At 46.8% G+C, this 22800-nt stretch overlaps 2 protein-coding genes and 1 long non-coding RNA gene across 3 annotated transcripts in view; 1 reads left to right on the top strand and 2 right to left on the bottom strand.

The window, feature by feature from the left end:
* Positions 1 to 2318, bottom strand: part of PDE6C (phosphodiesterase 6C) — a 45722-nt gene extending 43404 nt beyond the window's left edge. Inside the window, exon 1 of the mRNA XM_027062648.2 lies at positions 986 to 2318. Coding sequence (XP_026918449.1) covers positions 986 to 1420 — 435 coding nt within the window. The 5' untranslated portion in view covers positions 1421 to 2318. The remainder of the gene's footprint in view (positions 1 to 985) is intronic.
* A 1891-nt stretch (positions 2319 to 4209) lies between these two features.
* LOC113600240 (uncharacterized) lies at positions 4210 to 11065 on the bottom strand. Its single transcript, XR_008292058.1, has 3 exons — positions 10818 to 11065; positions 10363 to 10529; positions 4210 to 10219 (listed from the first exon to the last, which is right to left on the bottom strand). It is a non-coding gene; the product is annotated as an uncharacterized LOC113600240 (long non-coding RNA).
* A 15-nt stretch (positions 11066 to 11080) lies between these two features.
* RBP4 (retinol binding protein 4) lies at positions 11081 to 20353 on the top strand. Its single transcript, XM_027062646.2, has 6 exons — positions 11081 to 11213; positions 11372 to 11500; positions 11602 to 11738; positions 11874 to 11980; positions 17853 to 18065; positions 20058 to 20353. The coding sequence occupies exons 2-6, from the start codon at positions 11390 to 11392 to the stop codon at positions 20093 to 20095; spliced, it is 606 nt and encodes a 201-aa protein (XP_026918447.1). The 5' UTR covers positions 11081 to 11213; positions 11372 to 11389; the 3' UTR covers positions 20096 to 20353.
* The last annotated feature ends 2447 nt before the right edge of the window (positions 20354 to 22800 follow it).

Genomic DNA, 22800 nt, shown 5'->3' with positions numbered 1-22800 from the left:
TGGTTATTGATGAGCAGAACAATTATGAGTGATTTATATTTCCTCCCTTTTGTTTATTTGTATTTTATAATCTTTTTAAAATGAATAAGCACTGGTGGCAAGAAGAGTGATTTTTTTTGTTTGTGTGTTTGTTTTTAAAAGCACGTAACAATGCCTTGTGTTTGTGCGGGATGCTGTGGGTCTTCAGGGGCAAACTACATGACTGGAGTGGATTCTTTTTTTTTTTTTGAAGTTTAAGTAATCTCTACACCCAACATGGAGCCCAAACTCACCACCCAGAGATCAAGAGTCACACACTCCCCGGACTGAGCCAGCCAGGCGCCCCTGGAGTTGATTCTGAGTAGAGCTGAGTTATAGGGGGTTGGGATGGTCAATTGCACTTATCACCCAAATTTACACTTTTCACAATCCAAATGTGAACATCTGAACTTTCAAATGGTATTATTTTTTCTTTCTGCACATCTGGTCTGTAGGTGAAAGTGTTCACTTGTGAGCCAGTCCATCCCAGAGCACAGAGTGACCTGAAAAGGTTGTGAGTGAGAGGTGTGTATGTGTGTGTGTGGAGGGGGGGGTGCAGTTCACAAGTCTCAGCATGGAGGAGCTTGCTGATCTCCCAATAGCACCGCTGTGCCGCGCTGTTCAGAAGGAAAGTTCCCAGAGCAGGGAGGAGATGCAAGGAGCACCCGTGGAATGCACCAGGCCCAGGTAAGTTGGCCTGACAAAATGCAAAACATTACAAAGGACACACACTAAAAACTTACTCATTGTTTATCTGAAACTCAACCTGAACTGGGCATCTTGTATTTTTATTTGCTAAATCTGGCAACCCTTGGCCTGGCGGATCCTCTCCCCACCGTTCCTACTCAGGTTATAGCCAAACCCACGCTACAAGGGTGGCCCTCGGCGCCCGGCTCTCTCTCCATTGCTTCCTCCCCTCAGCCCCGCCAAGACGTCCGATGGGCCCCACCGTCATAAAGCCACCTACCTTGTGCACGTCTGGGACATTAACGGCTTTCTTCGTGTGAGCAACCCAACCCACTATCCCAATTTCCAACGGGAACACGACTTCTCTGTCGGGGCCCACCAGGTTGTCCTCAAACCTGGAGGTGGGGGTGACGTCGAACAGCCGGGAGGCCACCTCAGGCGTGCCGTTGCGAGCCCGGCAGGCGAACAGGCTGCAGCGGTCGGCCTGCAGCAGCTGCGCCAACTTCTGCAGGGCCCCGTGCACCGCTGGCTCGGCGCCGCGGGCCTCCTCCTGCACCGCCCGCAGCAGCTCGGCGCACAGGGCCCACTCATCCGCCGGCGACAGCGTCCCGCTCGGGCCGGGGGCTTCCGCCAGCCTCTTGGCGAAGTACTCCTTGGCAAACTGAGGGTTGTCCTCCAGGTATTTCTCCACGGCCTCTTGACTGATCTCGCCCATGGTGTGGTTCGCTTTGCTTCTCTGCTCTCTTTCAGGAAGGGACACCCTCAGAGCACCGCCTGGGACCCAGTGCCAGCGAGGAGATACATCCTGGCAATGGCACCTCACAAGATCCCCCAAAGATGGAACAGAACGGTTGCTCGCTTGGAAGAGCTTTCAAAAACTGCCGGTAACTTGGGCTGTGACAGAAGGTCTGGCTTAGAGTAGGATTCGGAAGCACAGGATTAAAGAGTTCTTCGGGACACGAAATCCCTAAGCATTATTAGCTCATAAGTCCTCGGAGAATCCTCAGAACATCTCAGATCAGCCAGGCAAGTGGCAAGTCGAAGTGATTCTTCCAGAAAAATAACGGAACACGAGCCGCCATCCGCAGCAAGAAGAATCATCGATAATATATCCATTAATGATATTACATTAGCATCGATTGACAATTTGACTCATTTTTTCCATGACAGCTATATGAAGTGAGACTATTAGACCTTGGAAGTGTCTCCTTATTTGTACAGCAACTTTAATGAGCACGTAGGGGAGATAGAAGCATTTAGCATCCATGCAACATAAAATGGAATATTAATCTTTCCTTCTCTTAAAAGTCCTATGATCAAACAAGTTGCCTGGCCTACTTTCTCTAAAACCTTCACCTCTCAAATTCCCCTCATTTAAAAGCTTGACCTCGGTAGTGTTGTAAGGGAACAAACCTTAATCTTATTCTAGAAAGGTGAACACGGCAAAACATTTGCCTGGGATCCAAGCCTAATCAAGCCACAACTTAAGCAATAATCCTTGTCAACAGACATGATTGTAAAAAGCAGCCCATGCAGCTGCTAACTGGGTTTTCCTGCCATGCATATTAGTGTGGATTTTGTTTTGAATAGTAATGGCCAGACTCGTGCATTTTTGCTCCGAGACACAGTCTGTTAAATCTAGTGGATAAAACCTGTCTTGTCGGTTGCTTGGATCTCCAGCATCTCGGGGGAGGGGGTGGAGTGTGGGGGGTGGGGTTGTGCATGGAAAAACACGTAGTACTACTTAGTTTGGCTTAATGTTCAGTTTATTAAACTTTTACATCCATTAAGCACACTTTCCCAAATATTTAAACACTGTTATACAACTAATAAGTCAAACAACATATTTCATGAACTGATTTCCTTGAATTTTCTTTTTTTCTTTTTAGAGAGAGAGAAAGAGAGAGAACTCATCACGAGGAGGGGAGGGGGCAGAGGGAGAGAGAGAATCTTAAGAAGCCTCCACGCCCAGGTTGGAGCCTGACTCGGGACTTAATCTCACAACCCTGGGATCATGACCTGAGCTGAAACCAAGAGTTGGATTCTCAACTGACTGAGCCACCCAGCCGCCCCCAATTTCCTTGAATACTTAAATGCTGATTTCAAAGGTAGCCAAGGTCTTTTAAGCATTTAAAAAAAAAACTATAAACTTTGTAACAGGTTCTCTTGAGTGAGCCCCCATGTTACAGTGACTCTAGAAGTTACCGTTAGACCCACATTTAAGTCTACTTCAAAGATAGCAACCCTGTGCGTTTCATTTACTGTGCTAAACTTAAAGCTTACCTTGATAGAGTGATAACAGTCTTACCAAAAAAGGAAAACACATCCACTGAGGTCACAGGTTCTACGTCAGGAAATGAGAGGGTCCTGGTTGGAACATGGTTTTGCCAGAAGAACCCAACTCAGACTGGCACTTGTTGAGCTATTGGCTTCTCATGGAGTTCACTTGCTACCTCGAGGGGCCCTGCAGAGCACACACCTTCTGTCTTCCTCTGCCTAGTCTCAGGAGAGTCCTCCTCAGAGTGCTGTTTACTTCAACATCCTATTAGCATCTCATTATAATCAGAGTAATGCAGGGGTTTACCTCTGAAGAGAAAGGAGCTGAGTCAGCCCACCCCTCTCATGGGACCATCACCTTCTCACAGTTTGGACACTTCCTACTGAAAGAGCAGACCTAGGCTGGCCGACTAGTAACTATGTCCCCGACATGGCCTCAGAAAGAAGTTCCCGCTCAAACCTCAGACCACGCCTCCTCCCCTTGAGTAACTTATGTTTTCTAAGAAAGCAGGCTATCAATTGATGCATTCTTCCGAAGTCTAAGGTGGGAGGAAGGGGAGTGTGAGAGGTATGGAAAGTGTGAGTAGAAGAGGGAGGGCTTCTCTCAGGTAGGGGCCAGAGGCAGGAGCCCTCAACCCTGTCCAGGCTTAGAATGACCTGGGAGCATTTTTACCCCTCCCCAAACCAATTAAATCAGAGTCTCTGGGGATGGTGTTTGGTGCTAGGTATTTATATAGCACAGCAAGGCTGACAGCCAATGGTTAATAGGTGACCAGTGAGAAACGTTCTGTATACACTGAGGCCAAACATGTTAGAGACCCTCAGACACAGTGGTTCTTAAACTTCAGGTGCATCAGAATCTCCTGGAAGACTTGTTCAAACATAGATTGCTGAGCCCCACCCCCAGAGTTTCTGATTCAGTGGGTATGTGACCACGAGGCCCAACATTTGCATTTTTAACAAGGTCCAGGTGACGCTGATAATTGCTGATCTGGGACCACACCTTGGCAGCCATTGTTCTATCCTCCCCCAGCCAATTGGCTGAGGCCACGACCCTTCCCCAGCCAATCAGCTAAGGCCATGATCCCTATAAAACCTTTGTGCTCTTGAAACCTGCTTGCTCTCTCCGGTATCTCACTGCTGTGTCGGTGCAGGTAGGGGATGGAGCTCTAGCTAGCTCGAATAAAGGCTCTTTGCTTTTGCATCAGACTCGGCTCCCTGGTGGTCTTTGGGAATCACAGATTCTGGGCATAACACTACCTAGTTCTTTTGTGTGCCTAAGGCACAGCTCCAACTTCTACCAAAAGTATGTTGTGTACTCACAGTTCCCTAGTTCCATCCTTCCCTCATAAGCAGAGAGGAAAAAACACATATCTATATTCCATATGCAGATACATACTTAATAGGAAAAACGAAATACCCACAGATGTTAACATTCCTCTACTTATAAAAATAAAAATTAATTTAAAAATGAAACACATTCTATTATTGCTACTATTCTTTATTTTTGCTTTTATAATTACTCCTGATTTGTGATTTGCTCATTCTTTCAACATGTCTATTGATTGTCCATCACAAGCCACCATATTAGCCTCCGTGGTAGAGACTTCATGTTCCCCCTCTTCTTATTCTCTCCTCCTCCTCGTTATATGAGGTTATTCTTTCCTGCCCTCCTCCCCTATAGGGCCACGTGATCAACTTTGCCTATGGGTTGTGGGCAGAAATGTCTCTTTCAGGTAAGAACGATTAATTGCCAGCTTAAGACCCTCTACTCTCCATTTTCCTGGTGCCACATCAGTTCCAGCTGGAGGGGCCTCCTGATTCCAAGTGAGGATGTCCTGGAACAGAGCCTCCTTCTGACCTGAGATGGGACATGTAGCATGAGTGAGGAATAAACCTTTTTTGTTTTTAGCTCTGAGAGATGAGGGCTATTTGTTACTGCAGCACATCCAAATCAATCCTGACTGTTACACTTCTACTCAGGGGGGATGCAGGCAACAAGTAAGTCTTGATCCCAATTTCACACACACTTGTGGTATAATACGGGAGTTAAAAGTAATACATAAAGAGTTGTAAGACATGGAACAGAGCATGATAAATGCCAGAAATGAGGTACATACGTATGGCTATGAGAGTTCAGAAAAGGGATTAATGGGTGGAGATGGGGAGGAAATCGAGTGTGTTCCAGATGGTAGTCACAACAGGAGCAATAGCATGGGGTGTAGAGTAACGGGGAAGAGTGAGAGCTGAATATGAAAAGGCAGGTTGGGCTCAGATTACAGGAGTCTCAGAGACGAGGCTGAGGATTTTGAACCCGGGTAAGTTTGGGGGGCAGGAAAAAACATTATGAGGGTACTTTTCCACAAATCTAATCTAGTAGTGCTTAGAAAGATGAGGTGCAGGAAAGAAATACTGGACAAAGGGATACAGAGTAAGCAGCTTTATTGCATTTTGTTCATTATCAAATACTCTAAAAATGTGTATAGGCTTTGACCCTGCAATTCTGCTTTTATGAATTTATCTTGCAAAAATAATTAAGATTGTATGTGATTAATGTTGTTACAAGGTGTTCATGAAAAGTACAAATATAAAAGTAAAAGATCAAAAATAGATATTCAACAATAAGAGTTTGAGTAAGTAAATGGCATTGTATCCACAGAATAGAAACTACATTTATTAATAACCCTACTGTAAAGGCCTGTTTATTGATATGAAGAAGTATTTACGATATGTAGTAAACTGCAAGATAGTTTTGCCATACAATTCCACTTATATACACATGCATGGAGGTGTGTATACCAGCATGGTAACAGTGATTATTTCAAAGTGATGGGATTTATCACATTAAACTTTTTTTTGCCTATATGATTTTTCTCAAGTGTCTATAATGAACATATATAATTTGTGTAATAAATTCATGCATTCGTAAAGTTAAAAAAAATTTTTTTTAATGTTTACTTGGTTTTGAGAGAAAGCAAGAGTGTGAGCAGGGAGGGACAGAGAGAGAGACACACAGAATCCAAAACAGGCTCCAGGCTCTGAGCGGTCAGCATAGATCCCAACATGGGACTGAAACTCACAAACCACGAGATCATGACCTAGGCCAAAGTCTGAGGCTTAGCCAACTGAGCCACCCAGGCACCCCAATAGACAAAATTTTTAAGGTTATTTTCATAGGCTATGGGTGAGGTTGCTTGGGAATGAAAAACTGTGAGACCCAATTCTAGGCATCAATTGACAGGAGCAGGCAATTGTTTAAGTTAGAAAAAGCAAGTGAGGGGCACCTGAAGGGCTGTCAGTTAAATGTCCGACTCTTGATTTCAGCCAGGTCATGATCTCACAGTTCGTGAGATCGAGCCCCGTGTTGGGCTCTGTGCTGACAATGCAGAGCCTGCTTGGGTTTCTCTCTCTCCCTCTCTCTCTGCCCTTTCCTTCCCCCCAACTCAAAATAAATAAACTTAAGAAAAAAGCAAGCAAGGAAAGAGGGGTCACTGGGGACTACTTTGAGTACTGCATGGCATTTTATACAAAGATTTTTTTTTTTAAGGGAAATTCTGAAAGCCTGCCTATCTCTCTCCTGCTGTCTTTGACCAAGTCCTATTGTCTCCACTGCCCTTCTTGCTCAGGGTGGTTCCTGCAGAGTCCCTGGCCAGTGCTGACAAGAACTTTGTGTTACTTATTGGCTGCTCAGTACAAGGCACTGAAAAAAACAAATGTAAGAAAATAACAATATTTTTTTAAATCACCAAACATACTACTTAGAATGAATTAAAAATTTTTTTAAATGCTTATTTTATTTTTGAGGCGGGGGGAGGGGCAGAGAGAGAGTGAATCCCAAGCAGGCTGTGCACTGTCAGCACAAAGCCTGATGCGGGGGTCAAACTCACAAGTGGTGAGATCATGACATGAGCCGAAATCAAGAGTCAGACACTTAACTGACTGAGCCACGCAGGCACCCCTGAGGTTTTAATACTACACAATACTTGTTGACTTTGTTGAACTTCATTGTTTAATTTTTATGTCAACATTTCTAAGATATTACAGACATTAATTATCATTTATTTAGATAAAACATCTCTGAAGCAACAACTAGGTCAATGTGAAAGCAACATTCCACTTACTCAGAATAATTTTAGAAATATAAGCCGCAAGGTATTGACAATAAAAAAGTGATCATAAGAATAGCTAACATTATAATATATAATCGGTGCCAGGTACTCTTCTAAGACCCTTACATATATTAACTCATTTAATTCTTACAAGAACTTAAGGAGGTAGGTACTGTGATTGTCTGTATTTTACAGGCGAGAAATTGAAGCACAGAGAAATTAAGTTAACTAGCTCAAGGTCACACAGCTAGTAAGGATAGTGACCTACCCCCAAACTGCCAGTTTAAATAGGATTAAATGAAAAAGTGTACCCACTGGTACACAAGACCTCATACTAGCTGCTGTAGGGGAATATACAAAGACACTTCCTTTAAGGAATTATACACACACACACACACACACACACACACATATATATATATATGAAAATGTTATTAAACACCAATTTAAGAAAAAGTTAAATAAAAATTCCAGGAACTCTTTTAAAAGCCTACAGATGTACAAAAGAATGGTTTCACTTCCTTAAACTTTCTGCTTAACAAGTTTGCGTTTCTCAGTAGTATACTATACTAATAAACAGATGTAATACTTCTATTGTTGCTAACATTTTCTACTGCAGTTGACTTATTTCTACAGGAAGTGGTGCTTATATAATAGCCAAATCATATGCACATGAGATTGAAGCACCCACACAAAACTAGCAACAATACCCTGGATTAACCAAGTACGTTTCAGATCATTATACTGAACACACTCTTCAGTTCCACCTCAGCCAGGTTCTCTGTTCCCACTATTGGTCATCACCAAAAGGCACCCCCCAAAGGCAGGGATTTCAGTTACATCCGGGCAGCCAAGTGCAGAGGGCTCCTTTCACCTTACACATCTGCTCACAGGAATCTCTGTACACACCGAATTGATGGGTGGGACCAGGTGTCTCAGGAATAGTTCACTTGGTGGGATCCATGTTATTTTCACCTAAATTGAGGACACTGACTGATGACTTTGTAACCACTGAAAAGAAACCTGTTGAAAAAATCAGTTTGACCCTTTGCACCTGAAAAAGTTGGCCGAATAATCTTTTCATTTTCCCACCAATTATTTTGGCATCTTTTAAATGTAGTCAGAAGATAAACGCTACCCAATTTCCTTGTTTTTCATTTTCCTCGGCCTTTCTGTCAGGATGTGGATGTAAATGTCAGTTTGCATGAAATGGAGTTGGTTTGAAATGCTTAATTGTTACGAGGGTAAGGACATAAAGTTCTTTGCCTTAGCTTTTCTTTCAATTATGGTAAAACATCTTTCCATATTTCCTAGGAGCTAGTGACTTGCTTGTTGCTGTATTCATTAAGGTTACACTATTCTGTTACAGGTAAACCCCCCAAATCTCAGCAGCTTACCCCAACGGAAGTTTATTTTTCATTCACAAAAAGTTAGTCACTGGTGGGGTCCCGGGTTGTGGCGTCTCTGCCGGCTGGCAGATGAGGGAAGAGAGACGGCACGGATGATTGGACAGGCAGCTTTTACAAGCCCTGTCTGGGACTGACACACAGCACTTTTGTCCACATTCCATCCACCAGACTTAGGCATGTGGCTTTATGGAGCTACAGGAAGTGGGGAGGTGCCTTCTGGCAAAAAAGTCTCTTCTCCACAACTCTCCACCATGGAAGAGGAATGCACATTTTTTGCTGGAAGACTAGCTCCCACCTCTGTGATAAGCGCTGAATCCTGAGAAATTATACTGTAGAAAGAATGACCTCTGGCCAAGTCTTTTTAAATAAATCTTTTATGAAGTGATTCATTTCAATAAAACAAATGAAGTCAAGGTCTGTTAAGTGAGTACCTACTAAGTGAAAGTCTCTTAATAAATCTCATGGAAAAGTTGGGGGAGGGGCAGATACCAAGATGAAAGACTCATGGTCTGCCTTTTCCATGAAGTATGGCAGCAAATGAACTTTTGTGTATATCATCTATGATCCATAATTTAAAACATAACTTTACTTCCGGGGGGAGGGAGAAAAATGTTTGTAATGAGAATATTTGTTTTGTTTTCTGATTAAACATTTTCACTCTAGGAAACTTTGGAAAGTACAAAAAGGTACAAATCAAAAAACAAAAACAAAAACAACCTTCAAATGTCCTTAATCCTATCACACAGAGGTAATCACCATGAACATCTTTTCCTGTTTTTATTATATAGATACACGCATATTTGAAAAAAATTACTTTATGAGGACAAATTTCAGAGCACCGATGTTAAAAACATCAGTTGACCTGTATTCACCTATTTGCAGTCAGGAAGAAATTTGAGAGAGAATGCCAAAATAAACTGTTTTTCTTTGCTGGTATCTGGGACACCAAGGTTCACGACAAATCAATAAAAGAGAGAGAGGAGAAGGAACAGTTACAGCACCTCTTACACATCTAACACATGAAAAAACATGTTGCAGAAACAATCGCCATACGGTGCGCTGAAATTCCCTGCATTTATTCAGCACGTAGCGTGTGCAAGGACCGCCAGCACATGTTCTAGGGGAAACAGATGAAAGGGATGCGGTTCCTGGGAGAACTTTTCTGGTAGTAATAACCATCCAAGGGCAGTTACACTCGGCCAAGAGCTCTCCCTCCATCACTGGACCTGTTGGAGAAGAAGCTGGAAGGGCTTGACTCTGGAATGTTGAGGAGGGGGTCCAAGCACTGATTGGACAGGAGAAAGATGCCCGAAAGTCATTTCCCACCCAGGGTGCACATACACTGCCACGTGTACCTCGCCCCACACGGGCCCTGCAGGGGCAGCTCTTATTTGAGCTATTTGGGATGATTTGTCCTGTGATAAAACTGGCCTAACCAGAACATCTCCTAAGTAGCCGGCTGGCCAGAACAGGGCTTTCCTCCCTCTGGGGCAGTAAGGAGTTAAATGCATCATTATTGGCTCTCCAGAGACACCCTAAAGAGTCAAGTTGGGGGAGGAGGCAGGGATGGAGGGCAAGGTGGCAGGTGGAAGCAGAGAACCAGGCAGGTGGATGTCCAGAGAGTTCTAGGAAGGCGCCTGCTTCTTCGACACACCACTAACTTTTATTCAATCAAATGCTGCATCCTCTGACTTCTTTGACCCATGCGAGGAACGCTAACTTTGAAAGATACGACAAGAACATGGTCAGTAAATGGTACCATCAGGTAGGCAAAATAGCATAACGAGTCACAGCATTTTGCCTCAATTGACCATAGAATTTTGTTCGCCTCCCAGCTCCTGTCCACTCTTCAGCGAACTCACCTTAGGTATTTTGAAGACAAAACAAAATTCCACTATGGCTTTGAAATAAAATTGCATCATAAACAATTGGTAGACGTGTTTCAAAGCGGTTTGAGCAAAGTGCCACAGAGTAAGTAGGCGACCACCGAGGTTGCTCAAGTATTTCCTGCTCTGACCAGGGTTCGTTTCTGGAGAATATTTAACAGGGAGGATTTTAATGCTTCTAAAGATGTTGAAACTAAAGAACAAATATTGACCCAGAAAGTACCACAACTCTCCCGAAAGAGAGTAAAATACGTCCTTTATAAAATGAAAAGCTCCTTGGCCGAAATATCCCCAACCCCCTGCACAACTGGCCGTCGGAGGTTAGAGAGGCCAATCTGGCACGGGCCCGGGGCGCGGGCGCCGAGGCACCGGCCAGCATCCCGGGGTCCCCCCTCCCCCTGAGGAGGCCACGGTCTTCCCGCCAGGCCGACCTGCGCCTGCAGCCAGAGCCACCGGGCCCCGAGGCCACCCCAGGCCGCAGCTGGCGGTCGCTGGCACGAGTGCCGGGTGACCAGGCCAGGGCTTGTATCCGCGGCTCGGCCGAGGCCACCCCGCGCGGCAGCTCCACCGCCCGCGGCGGCCCCGGAGGTGAGGCTCCCGCCCAAAGGGACCCTCCCTGCCCCGGGCGGCGGTGAGTCAGGTCGCGTTATGCAAGTGCTGGCCGGCAGGCCCGGCGCCTCCCCTCGGTCTTTCACCCCCGGCCGTTACGAAAGCGCGACCCCCCTCCCGCCGGGGCTATAAAGCGCCCGGGCGGCCCCTGCGGCGCGCTCGTCTCCCTGGCTCCACGCGCACCACGCCGCCACCAGGCTTGCGCGCAGCTCCGGGCGGTGAGCGGCGGCGGGGCGGGGGCCGGGGCCGGGGCCGGGGCAGCGAGCCGGCGGGAGGTCGCGGGCTGGCGGGCGGACAGGGCCGGGGGTCGCGGGCGGGGGTGGCGGGCAGGGCCCGGGGGTCGCGGGCGGGCGCTCACCGCGCGCGGTACCCGCAGGACGGACCTCTGGGCACGATGGCGTGGGTGTGGGCGCTGGTGCTTCTGGCCGCGCTGGGCAGCGCCCGGGCGGAACGCGACTGCCGGGTGAGCAGCTTCCGAGTGAAGGAGAACTTCGACAAGGCTCGGGTAGGTATCTGCCGGGCGGTCCCCGGTGCCCCGCGTTCTCCCTTCCCGGAGGCCGGCCCTGCACGCAGAGCCTCCAAACCCCGCACTCGCCTCTTTCGCAGTTCTCCGGGACCTGGTACGCCATGGCCAAGAAGGACCCCGAGGGCCTCTTTCTGCAGGACAACATCGTCGCCGAGTTCTCTGTGGATGAGAATGGCCAGATGAGCGCCACGGCCAAGGGCCGAGTCCGTCTTTTGAAGTCAGAGCCTCCCTCAGCCTCCCATCTCCAGCTGAGCACCCAACCCTGACTAGGGAGGGCGGGGGCAGCCTCCGGGTGGGATGGTGGGAGGAAGCCCTTTGTTGGCTTGGCTCAGGATCTCTTTGGCTTTTGCAGTAATTGGGACGTGTGCGCAGACATGGTGGGCACCTTCACAGACACTGAGGACTCTGCTAAGTTCAAGATGAAGTATTGGGGCGTAGCGTCCTTTCTCCAGAAAGGAAGTGAGTAGTCAGTTCACTAGGACCATCTCAGGGGATGGGGGGGTCATACCTGGCCAGATAGCCGAGTTTCTTCTTCGGCCGCACCCTTGGAAAGAATGGTCTGTAAGTGGCAGGAACCCTGAGCAGGGCCTGAGGTTGGGGAGGTGAGACTGGGACTGACCAGGCCCCCTCCCTGCCCACTTTCCCTACCTCCAGCTCAGAAAACCTGGCCCAAGCTCAAAAGGACTTTGGGCTTGTTAGGTGACCTCCTTCTGCCATATTCCTATCCAGCCACTGTGCCAAGGTGTGTAGCCTTCTCCATGCTCAGACTTCCCACCTCCCCAAGACCCATCCCACCTCACCATTCACCCTGGTTTTGTATTTCCTCCATTTCATTGGGCTGAATCCCTGAGACAGCTTGATTACTTGGGGCCCCAGCAGAGGCTGGGAGACCTTTATCCAAGGATGTGGGGAGCACTGTGCATTGGGTTGGCTGACTCCGGGGTGCCCTGCCTGCAGATGCTGAGATTCTGAGCCAGGCACAGTGTTCTGGGTGGCACTGATCTCTCTGCTTTCTCCCAAGCACCAAAACTCAGATGGGGGACAGACAGGGTGTTGAAGACTCAGAAAAACATCCTAAAATCTAGGCTGATCATAAGAACACAGCATTTACCTGCCTTTTTGACTTTCTTTCCATTTCTCTTAAATTTCACATCTGGAAGCCATTTGGTACCCAGGAAATAATGCAGGCCAAGGGGGACATATCATGGGATCTTAGGGAGTTACCCCTACAAAGGGGGTTCAATATACAGATGAATAAACTGAGACCAAGAGAAAGTATTGATTTGCCCACGGTCATACAAGTTTGTGGGAGCCAGTGTCAAAAGCCAGGGATTCCAACTCCCAGGTAAGTAGTAAAAAAGTATTTTAAATAATGCAGCAAAACTTTCTAGAGTGATTCATTTAGTGTGAAAGATATGCATTTCTGGTAATGAATTACAAAAATCAATACTGGGGGTACAAGATTACTAATTGTTAGTAAACGTAAACACATAATGCTCTGTTGCATTTTGAGATCCACTCTGGAAAGAACTAGGATTCTGCTGGTAGTGCATTTGGGAAGAGTGGGAGAGAACCCGATGAGGAGGTGGGGTTTGCCTCTTGTGTCCTACCCCCTCCTTTGCTACCAAACCAGATTAGTCTTGCTTTTACCTCTGGTAGGTTGAGATTCTACCTAGGATTTCATCTGGAGGCAAAAAAACAAAAACAAAAAAAACTTAAAATCTTTAAAGCGATGGCGATAGATATTCAGTGAGATGACTACAATATGGAAGGCTCAGAATTCAGTTCCTTGTGAGATTCCCTTTCAGGAAAGAAGCAGTGCTGGATAGTGGTCAAGCATGCAGGGTTTAAATTTTTTTTTTTTTTTTTAACGTTTATTTATTTTTGAGACAGAGAGACAGAGCATGAACAGGGGAGGGGCAGAGAGAGAGGGAGACACAGAAGAGGGAGGGACAGGCTCCAGGCTCTGAGCCATCAGCCCAGAGCCCGACGTGGGACTCGAACTCACAGACCGTGAGATCATGACCTGAGCTGAAGTCGGATGCTTAACCGACTGAGCCACCCAGGCGCCCCGAGCCTGCAGGGTTTAAAAGTTAGACTGCCTGAGTTCAAATCCTAACTCGACCCACTACCTGTGGGAACTCAAGTGTGTTCCTTATCCTGTCAGTGCCTCAGTTTCCTCCTCTACAAAAGGAGGTGATCATAGCCCTTGCCTCATGGAGTTGTCTTCTGTGGATGCGGTGAGTTGACCTGCAGAAAGTTAGAAAAATGCCTGAGATGTGTGTTCTCTGCAAGTGTAGATTATTAGTGCTTCGTTTTCTCCCCAGGCATGAGTTATATTTCATCTTCTGGGCACGGGATGGGAGGTCCCACAGAGACCATCAGTTCAAGCCTCTCATTTTACAAGTGAAGAAACTGAGGTATCTTTTAGAGAAGTGACTAGCCCAGGGCCACGTGGCTACTTAGTGGCACTTAGTGATACCTCTTTGCCCAGGGCATGAGCTGCCCCAGTGTTTTCTAAGTGTCCCACAGACCGTATGATTTGTTGTTTCTACCTTCCTGCAATCTTACATGCTTTGGGGCCTGGGGAGGTGGGGGGCTTTTACAAACTCTACCATCTCTCCTTGTGCCAATTTCTTTCTTCCTTGATCTTGGTCTGGCATTAAACCCTGACTTGGTCAGGAGGGTCTGAAGCCTCAGAGAGTGACCTGCATTCTTAGTCTCTCCCCCTCTTCACATGCTGCATTTCACCAAACAGATGTGTTTAAAACGAGGTACACTTATGCAGAGAAAATAGCTCAGGAACAAAGGCTCGCTAAATTTGTTGTCATGTTATTTTAAAAATAAATGCAGTAAATCTCTCAAGTTGAATATTAAGTGTCAGTGTCAGCAGACTCCAACATGGCTTGCTGCCCCAGCCTTGGGCGTGTTCTATCCTGGCCTCCTTCTGCCCCAGCTCTGCCAGCAGCAAACAGGACGTCTCAGGGGTTAAGGAATGCCATCATCAACCGATCTCGGTGGAACATAGGCTTTACCATTGACTAGCCTCTCTGAACTTTGATTTCCTTAACAGAAATGGGGATAAAGAATAGTTCCTATTTTATAAGATTGTTGGAAGGACAAATTAAGGTAATGCATGAAAAATGCTTAACCTGATGCATAATGAGTGCTCAGAAAATATCAGCTTTGGTCATTATTGTTTCGGACCATTCCTGAAAGACCTGGACAAAGACTCTCCTTTGTCTGTCTTCCAGATAAAGTCTGTCACTCTGCTGGTAAAGGAGCCTGTGCAGGCTACATAGCAACGTTATGTACATCAGTTCTTGAAACCTGGGTCCCCAGACCACCTATGTCTGGATCAGCTGGGTGCTTGTTAAAAGTGCAGACTTGTGAGCTCAAATCCAGACTTTCTGAATCAGAAACTCTTGGGGTCGGGCCCCAGAGTTGGCAGTTTTGGTATGGTCCTTAGGTATGCTCCTTCTGCACAGTGAAGTTTGAGAAACTGCTCTAGATAATTCAATCCAAAGATTATCTTTGCTTACTCAGGTTTCAAGGTCTCAGACTCCATTCACTTTGTCAGGGCCTGCTGGACTTTGGTGGGGGGGGGGCAATTAGAAATAGCATCACACCCACCATCCGGCTCTACTGGACTATTAGACCGAGAACTGGAGGGAGCTTTTCACCTGTGTGTTCACTTTCGATGATGGGAGGACACAGGTGTAGGATGCTGAAGGGACCTGTTCCTGGCCCACTGCACTGAGCAACAGATCTGCAAGGGAACCAGGTCACCGAGACAGCTCCGTCTACTGAGTGTTTTCTTTGTTTTTTGGACTGGCATTTAGTTAAAACCTCTAAACCCGTCCATGTGGGTACAGTATAGAGGCAGCTGCGGGGGCTCCTGGCCATATGGCCGCTGCCTTGATCACTCTCCCTCCCCAGCTCTGTTGCATGCAGACAGCTACTATCCAGAAATGTCTGGGGGATTCTGGCTCTACAGGGTGATCCACCCCCAGCTGCTGGGAGGGAGGAGGCTGGAGGACCAAGTTTATTCTTTCAAGTGGCGCTCAGGCAGTTCATCTCTTGCCTTAGGAGGGAGAATCTGGCAAGGATTGTTAGGATTTAAATTCTTCTTCTTTGAACTATTTAGCCAAAAAGAACCTGGAGATAAACCAAACCAACTTAGGCCTTTTTTTTAAAAAAAAAGTCAAGAACAGTAGTCAATTTTCTTAAAACCAAGCATTGAAAACTATTTAGTTCTTAAGTCAGAATTCACATTCTGGCAACAATCTTGGAAAAACAAAATTAAGCTGCAGATTTGCTGAGCTGACAGCTGCCTCGATCTCGAATTGGGGCAGCATTTCAAAGGAGAGCACATTTGTGTCTGAGGGGTTGGCCGCTGGGGCACCTCTGACAGACACACTGAGCCCCATCACCAGGGAAGAAATGACTTCATTTGCAGAGGAAGAAGACTTTGCCCAGAGGCTGGGGAGCCAGTGAGGGAAGGCCCTGGTCAGGGTGAGGCCCAGCAGGCGGCCCCATGGCTTCTGTTCCTGGCCCAGCTCCTGTGTCTGGGCACCCTCAGCTGTGGCCTCGGACCCTGTCCCGTGGGAAAGCCTGGAGGTACAGCAGTGGCTCACTCTTCCTCCTGGAGAGCCTGGAGTGAGCTGAACTGCGGGTCTGGATTCACACTGAAGCTGTCCTGCGGGTCTGGATTCACACTGTCCTGTGGGTCTGGATTCACACTGAAGCCCTCCTCAGCTGGCACTCTCAGGGTTCTCCGAGCCTAGAGGCACACCCTGAGGTGGCTTAGGTGGGTAGTAGAGGTCCCCCTATGCTTTCTGAGGCCGGGGGACCCAGGTTCCTCTTCATTCCTCTCGTATGGAACCAACATAGAACAGGGGCCGTCACCTGCTTCACGGCTTGGGCAGGAAGGAGATGGAGACACAGAGGCTTTTCGTTTCTTGTTTCTTGTCCCCTCTTTCCCCAAGTTACCTACTTCCTGGAATTAATGTGGTGTAGATGTTAGGCCTGTGGGCTCCAGCTCTGTCCTGCTCTTTGTGATCTTGGGTAAATTATTTAGTTTCTCTGTACCTCAGTTTCCTCATCTGTAAAATAGGAATAACAGTGTGGACTTTTGGGTAGATGGGAGGAATAGTTGTTTACACAGTGACTGATGCATAATTAATTGCTCAGGAAGTCCTAGCCATGGCTACATGTTAATGAGAATGTTAAATTAAGTAGAGATGTGGCACTTTTTTAAAAAGTTTTATTTTTAAAATTTTGTTCCTTTTTAAAAAGTTTATTTAGGTATCTTGAGAGAGAGAGCATGCCCATGCACACAGGAGAGGCAGAGAGAGGGAGAGAGAGAATCCCAAGCAGGCTCTGAGCTGTCAGCATGGAGCCCAGCACAGGGCTTGATCCCATGAACTGTGAGATCATGATCTGAACTGAAATCAAGAGTTGGATGCTTAACCAACTGAGCCACCCAGGCACCCTGGAGATGTGGCACTTTTTACCAAATATAAGGTATTCAGGTAAACCTGAGCATTCATTGTTGTTTCCCCAGTCCAAATCTCCCAAACATACATTCTTATTAATGTTATTTCTCATCCTGCCTTTGTTGACATTTATACCACTTTGTGTACACTTCTTCGTGGCTTATTACCTCCCAGCCTTAGGGCTAAACAAAATCTAAATTCTTCAAGGGCTCAGCTCTGCCTCTGTCAGGGGAGATCTGAAAAATACAAGCTTCTAAGAATGAATATGTGATGTCAGAGGGTGGGCACCTTGTGTCCTCAACACAAAAATTACTCTCTTTTGCCAGCATGAAGAAGCATGTCAGGTTTCTAAGCCAGAATTAGGGTGAAGCAGAAAAGCCGTGAAGGGGATCATCAGAATGGCATCCTCCAGTGGATTGGGGGGCAGCAGGGCAGCGAGAAGACATCAGCCACAAAGGCACAGACATTGTTAGAAAATGGATGGAGAAGACAACAGTGGAAAGGTCTATTTTGTGGTTTTCGATGGGCCCACATTCTCTGTGGTTCTTTGGATAGATACAATCACATTTATTGTCAGGGTGGGAGATAATCGTTGAAGTGAACGCAGCCCCCCACGCCCTCAACTCCAGGGTTCTTTTCTGCAAAGGAGAACAAAGGCTTTCTCATTTTCCCAGCTTTGTAAAAGCCATCAGAATTCTCTGTAGCCTCCTGTTTCCTAATGAAATAAAACCAGTTTCAGGAAGTCACCAGTTTCTTGAGCCTGCTCGTCAGTTTCCCTGGCACCTGAGTTGGCTGAGGGAGCGGCACTGGCAGTGTGGCTTTCTGGCTTGCAGATGATGACCACTGGATCATCGACACCGACTATGACACCTACGCGGTGCAGTACTCCTGCCGTCTCCTGAACCTTGACGGCACCTGCGCTGACAGCTACTCCTTTGTGTTTGCCCGCGACCCCAACGGCCTTCCCCCGGACGTGCAGAAAATCGTGCGGCAGAGACAGGATGAGCTGTGCCTGGCCAGGCAGTACAGGCTGATCGTTCACAATGGTGAGTGGGTGAGGGTCAGGGCACCGCACACTCTCCTGAGGGGTCAGTGGGCAGTGAGTTTGGGCCACAGGCCAGTGAAATACGGTGCTTCTGCCAGAGAGAGAAAACAGGGAGTCTCAGGAGCCCTGTTGGGCCCAGTTTGGTCCTTCTTGACCAGATCTTTCACTGGCCTTATCATGGGGCTGTTTCAGGAGGGATGGGCAAAAGCCCTTTTCCAAAACCCTGGCACTTTTAATTAAATCAAACTGCAGAGGACAGGCTCTTCCTTTATATCTGCTACCCTAGGCCCAGTCTGTGTGGCTACACTGCCCAAAAAACCATTTTGACAAAATTAACATTGTTTAAGGAGTCAGTAGCCCCACTGAAGAGCCGGGCAGCAAATAATGGCCATTGCTGCCAAAGTTAAAGAGAGGGGTGCCTGGATGGCTCCGTTGGCTAAGCATCCGACTTCAGCTCAGGTTGTGATCTCAAGGCTCGTGAGTTTGAGCCCTGCGTCGGGATCTGTGCTGACAGCTCAGAGCCTGGAGCCTGCTTCGGATTCTGTGTCTCCCTCTTTCTCTGCCCCTTCCCCACTCACACTCTGCCTCTCTCTCTCTCTCTCTCAAAAATAAATAAAAACAATTTTTTTATAAGTTAAAGAGAGACCTCGCCATAGCAAGTTTGAAACAGAACCATTTCAACAAATGCTCTTTTTCTCATATGGAACTAGAGTGCCATGAAATTGACTAGCTGGTTTTCCTCACTTATGTTTTTTGAGATTCCCCAGAACAATCGTTGAATCTTTTTATAGATGTTACTCTTATCTGATCTTTTTTTTTTTTAGCATATGTGCTGCCTAAGCGAGCACTACCCCTGTCTGATCTTGCTTTAAAAACCAGTAACATTTTGGAGGAAAGTGTGCAGTCTATTTTGAAATGACACTCACTCCCACGGGAAACTGAGTTTCAAAATCCAAATAGGGTAATGTTAACATGTAGAAAAAGAGAACAGAACTGAACTCCTCCATCAGTCATCTAACTAGCTGGCCCATGCCACACCAAACAGATATGAACCTAAACCAAACACATTAAAAAATAAGATTTTGATGCTCTACCCTGGGGGCAGCCTAAATGGAGGGTGCACAAAGGATCTCACCACAGCCAGGCCCCACACCAAGCCCTTTCCCTGAATTATGTCACTTAATCCTCAGAGACCCCTCATGAAGTAGATACTCTCATGATCCACATTCTACAGATGAGAAAACTCAGGCTATGAAAGATTACACAGGTTGCCCCAAACCTCCCACAGGTAATTGAGTTGGATGCAAACCATGGTTGTTCTGTGACCCCAACCCTCCTTGTAGAACCGCCTGCTGACACATGACAGAGGACATGGTGGACATTCTATAGAACCACCCACAGAGTGACTGAGGCCAGGCTGATTTGGCCTCCACTTCCTGAGATAGGAGGATATGCTCCCAATCCTTTGAAATGCAGTGAGGCGGGGCACCTGGGTGGCTCAGTCAGTTAAGCCTTCAACTTTGGCTCAGGTCATGATCTCATGGTTGTTGAGTTTGAGCCCCATGTTGAGCCCTGTGCTGACAGCTGGGAGGCTGGAGCTGCTTCAGATTTTGTGTCTCCCTTTCTCTCTCTGCCCCTCCCTAACTGGCACTCTGTCTCTCTCTCTCTCTCTCAAAAAAAAAAAACAAAAAAAAAACCACTAAAAAATTTTTTAAAGAAAAGATTCAGTGAGGCAATTTAAGGCACGTAAAAGGAAAACTTTAAAACAGCAGCTCCTATGCTGTCGCCTCTCTCTTGCCCCCGGAGAAATTCAAAGGATTTCAGAAAGCCTTAAGGATGCCAATGAATTACAGATGAATTACTGCCACGTCTAGCTGTAACCCTACAAGAAACATTTGAATAAAGCTGAGCCCTAAGGCCATCCTGACATACCCCATGTACCTTTAACATTGGGTCCAACTTTCTGTCATTGACTTTGTTTTCTGTATTTCAGGTTACTGTGATGGCAAATCAGAACAAAACATTTTGTAGCAACGTGGAGTTTCATTGGAAAAGTTCCCATTAACTCACTCAGCCTTCAACTCTGTCTTACCTTAGGAGTTTAGTTTCCCTGCTCTGCTCCCCTCCCCTCAGCCAACATGGAACCTTAGTACACATAAAAATATATGAGGTGATAAGTGAATCTGCACTCGAATGAATGTCTGCCTTCCTGGAGTGTCCTAAGGAATCGTTTGAGGCTTAGGATTCTAGACTTTGATTTATTAAAATATAGTCACCGGTTTGCTGTGATCTGGGTTTTTATTTGTGTTGTGTCTGTGTCAAAGTGAGAAGTCCTGCGGATGGTTGGGTACGGTGTGCTTTAATATACCAGGAGGGGCTCTTGTCTCCCAGCTCTTCATGACTTTTGGACTGTTCTAGTGTCCAATCTCCATTATTAATGACTGTGGCTTCTCTTGACTTGCTGAAAAAAACGGGTTTCCCCATTAAGTGAGAAAGGCCTTAACTACTAGCCTGGCCAAGGCACTGAGGCCAAAAGAGGTGAGTGTTGGTAGGCCAGGCCAGCGAACCCAAGGCCTCAATGTACCCAAGGTTCATGAGGTAGGTAGGATGGTGGGCTCACCACCAACCCTTCATTATTTCTAGCACTTAATTTACTTCTTTTTTTTTTTTTTAATGTTTATTTATTATTGAGAGAGAGAAAGAACACGAGCAGGGAAGGGGCAGAGAGAGGAGGAGACACAGAATCCAAAGCAGGCTCCAGGCTCAGAGCTGTTAGCACAGAGCCTGATGCAGGGCTCATACCCACAAACTGCAAGATGTGACCTGAAGCGAAGTCAGATGCTTAACCGACTGAGTCACCCAGGTGCTGCTTAATTTAGTTCTTATTTCAGGCATGGCCAAAATATTGAGGGACAGGTTGCTGTGGGCTTCCCTGGGGGAGTTAGGAGAGGGGGCCCTGGAAGAGATCTGTGGGAAGATCATGGCGCCCCCTACTGGAGTGCTGGAAAGGGTCTAGCTGGGATAGAAGTAGTGGGGCTGGAATGGAACACCAGTGTCCCACACGGTTAGTAGCACTTGTGAACACAATGCCTAACCTCATTCAGAGCCATTTGCCTTCATTTCCCAGGAGCTCCCAGGAACTTCAGTTTCTTATTTGGAAAAGGCATCAAGGCTTTGGTACCAGAGTCTTGGTTTTAAGTCAAAATCCAGCTTAGATATGTATTAGCTGTGTGATTTGGAGCTGGTTATGTGACTTTTCTGAGCCTCACTCTTCTCTTGTGAAATATGGGGAAATAGTATCTGCTTGATAGGGTGCAGTGAGGGTTCAGTTAGACCACTCAGGAACTGTGCAAGCCCCGGAGATGATGCCAGACTGATGTTCATGAACTGGGTCTGGAGGTGGGGAAGGGCACATATGTGTAGAGATCTCTGCTTGGGGGCTGGCATATCACAGAGCCAAAAGGGGCTTCCGGGTCCACCACTTCACTGTGTGTTCTCCCATCAAAGAGGCAGATGACAGGTAACCCCGTAGGGGTAGTCCCTGCCTGTCGTTCACACGGAACAACAGGTGTCAGAACTGGGCTCTTCATCTTCAGTCTGATGATTCCACACACCCATAACGTAGCCACACATCACATCAAAAGACAGCTTTAATTTACCAAATCTGTCAACCAAAGATGAACAAAAGATCCCTGTCCTCTTGTTCTCAAGCTTGTGATCACCATAAATCTTCCTTCGGAAGCAAGCTACTCAATAAACTTTGAAAGCAATGGCAACCAGTGGCACTGATTTACTCTGCAACAAAGATTTGTTGAACACCTACTGTGTGCCAGTACCCGAGCTCTTGTGCGGTCCTGCCATTGCCCAGACTGCAAGTGATGGCATATCCCTGGGATCTCTTTGGCTCTTGTTTCTCCCCTCCCCCCTCCACCGCCTCTTTGTCGCAGAGATAATTCATAAAAAAGAGACCTGTAAACACAATGTGATGACTCCTAATGTTGTATCTTTGGGCCCAAGTTCCCCATCCCTGCCTCCAACTGCCTACTTTCCATTGGATCTCACTGGGATCTCAAATTTATCCCCAAATGAAACTCCTGTCTCTCTCATCCCCCATTCTTCTCCTAGTCTTTCCCCATTTTTCTGGCCTGCTGGATCATCCAATCATTGTTCATCCAAGAGTCACCTTCGAATCCTCTCTTTCCCTCATGTTCTACATCCTGTCTGTCAGTAAATCGGGCTTACTCTGCCTTCCCAAAGTAGTCCCAAGATCTTATCTCACAACCCCCTACTAAGGCCACCCACCTCTGACTTCCCATTTTTTTTCTACCTCAGCAGCCACCTAATTTGTCACATTTTTATTCTTGCTCTTCAAAGTCCATCCTTTGCACATCAGCCAGAGTAATATTTAAAAATAGATATTAGGTCATATCAGTCTCCAACTGCAAACCTCCAGTGGTTGCCCATTGAACACAGAATAAACTCCCTATGTGGCCTCCCAGGCCCAATATAGTTCAGCCTTGTCCCTTCTCTGGTTTCAATCAATGGGCTCCAGCAGGGCACCCCTCTGTCCTGGCATCAACAACAGTGTGTAACACAGAAGAAGATCAGTCAATAGTTTGCTTTGCCTACACCAGTCTTCTTTCTGTTCCACAAGTATACCAGCCCCTTTGCACCAGGACCAGTGTTGACAATGTCTGCAAAGCCCTATTCCCCTGGATTCTGATGGTTGGCTCTTT

This window comes from Acinonyx jubatus, chromosome D2, assembly GCF_027475565.1.
Source record: "Acinonyx jubatus isolate Ajub_Pintada_27869175 chromosome D2, VMU_Ajub_asm_v1.0, whole genome shotgun sequence".
NCBI lineage: Eukaryota > Metazoa > Chordata > Mammalia > Carnivora > Felidae > Acinonyx > Acinonyx jubatus.
Note: the sequence above shows the minus strand (reverse complement) of the source record. Positions and strands in the feature narration are given on the sequence as shown.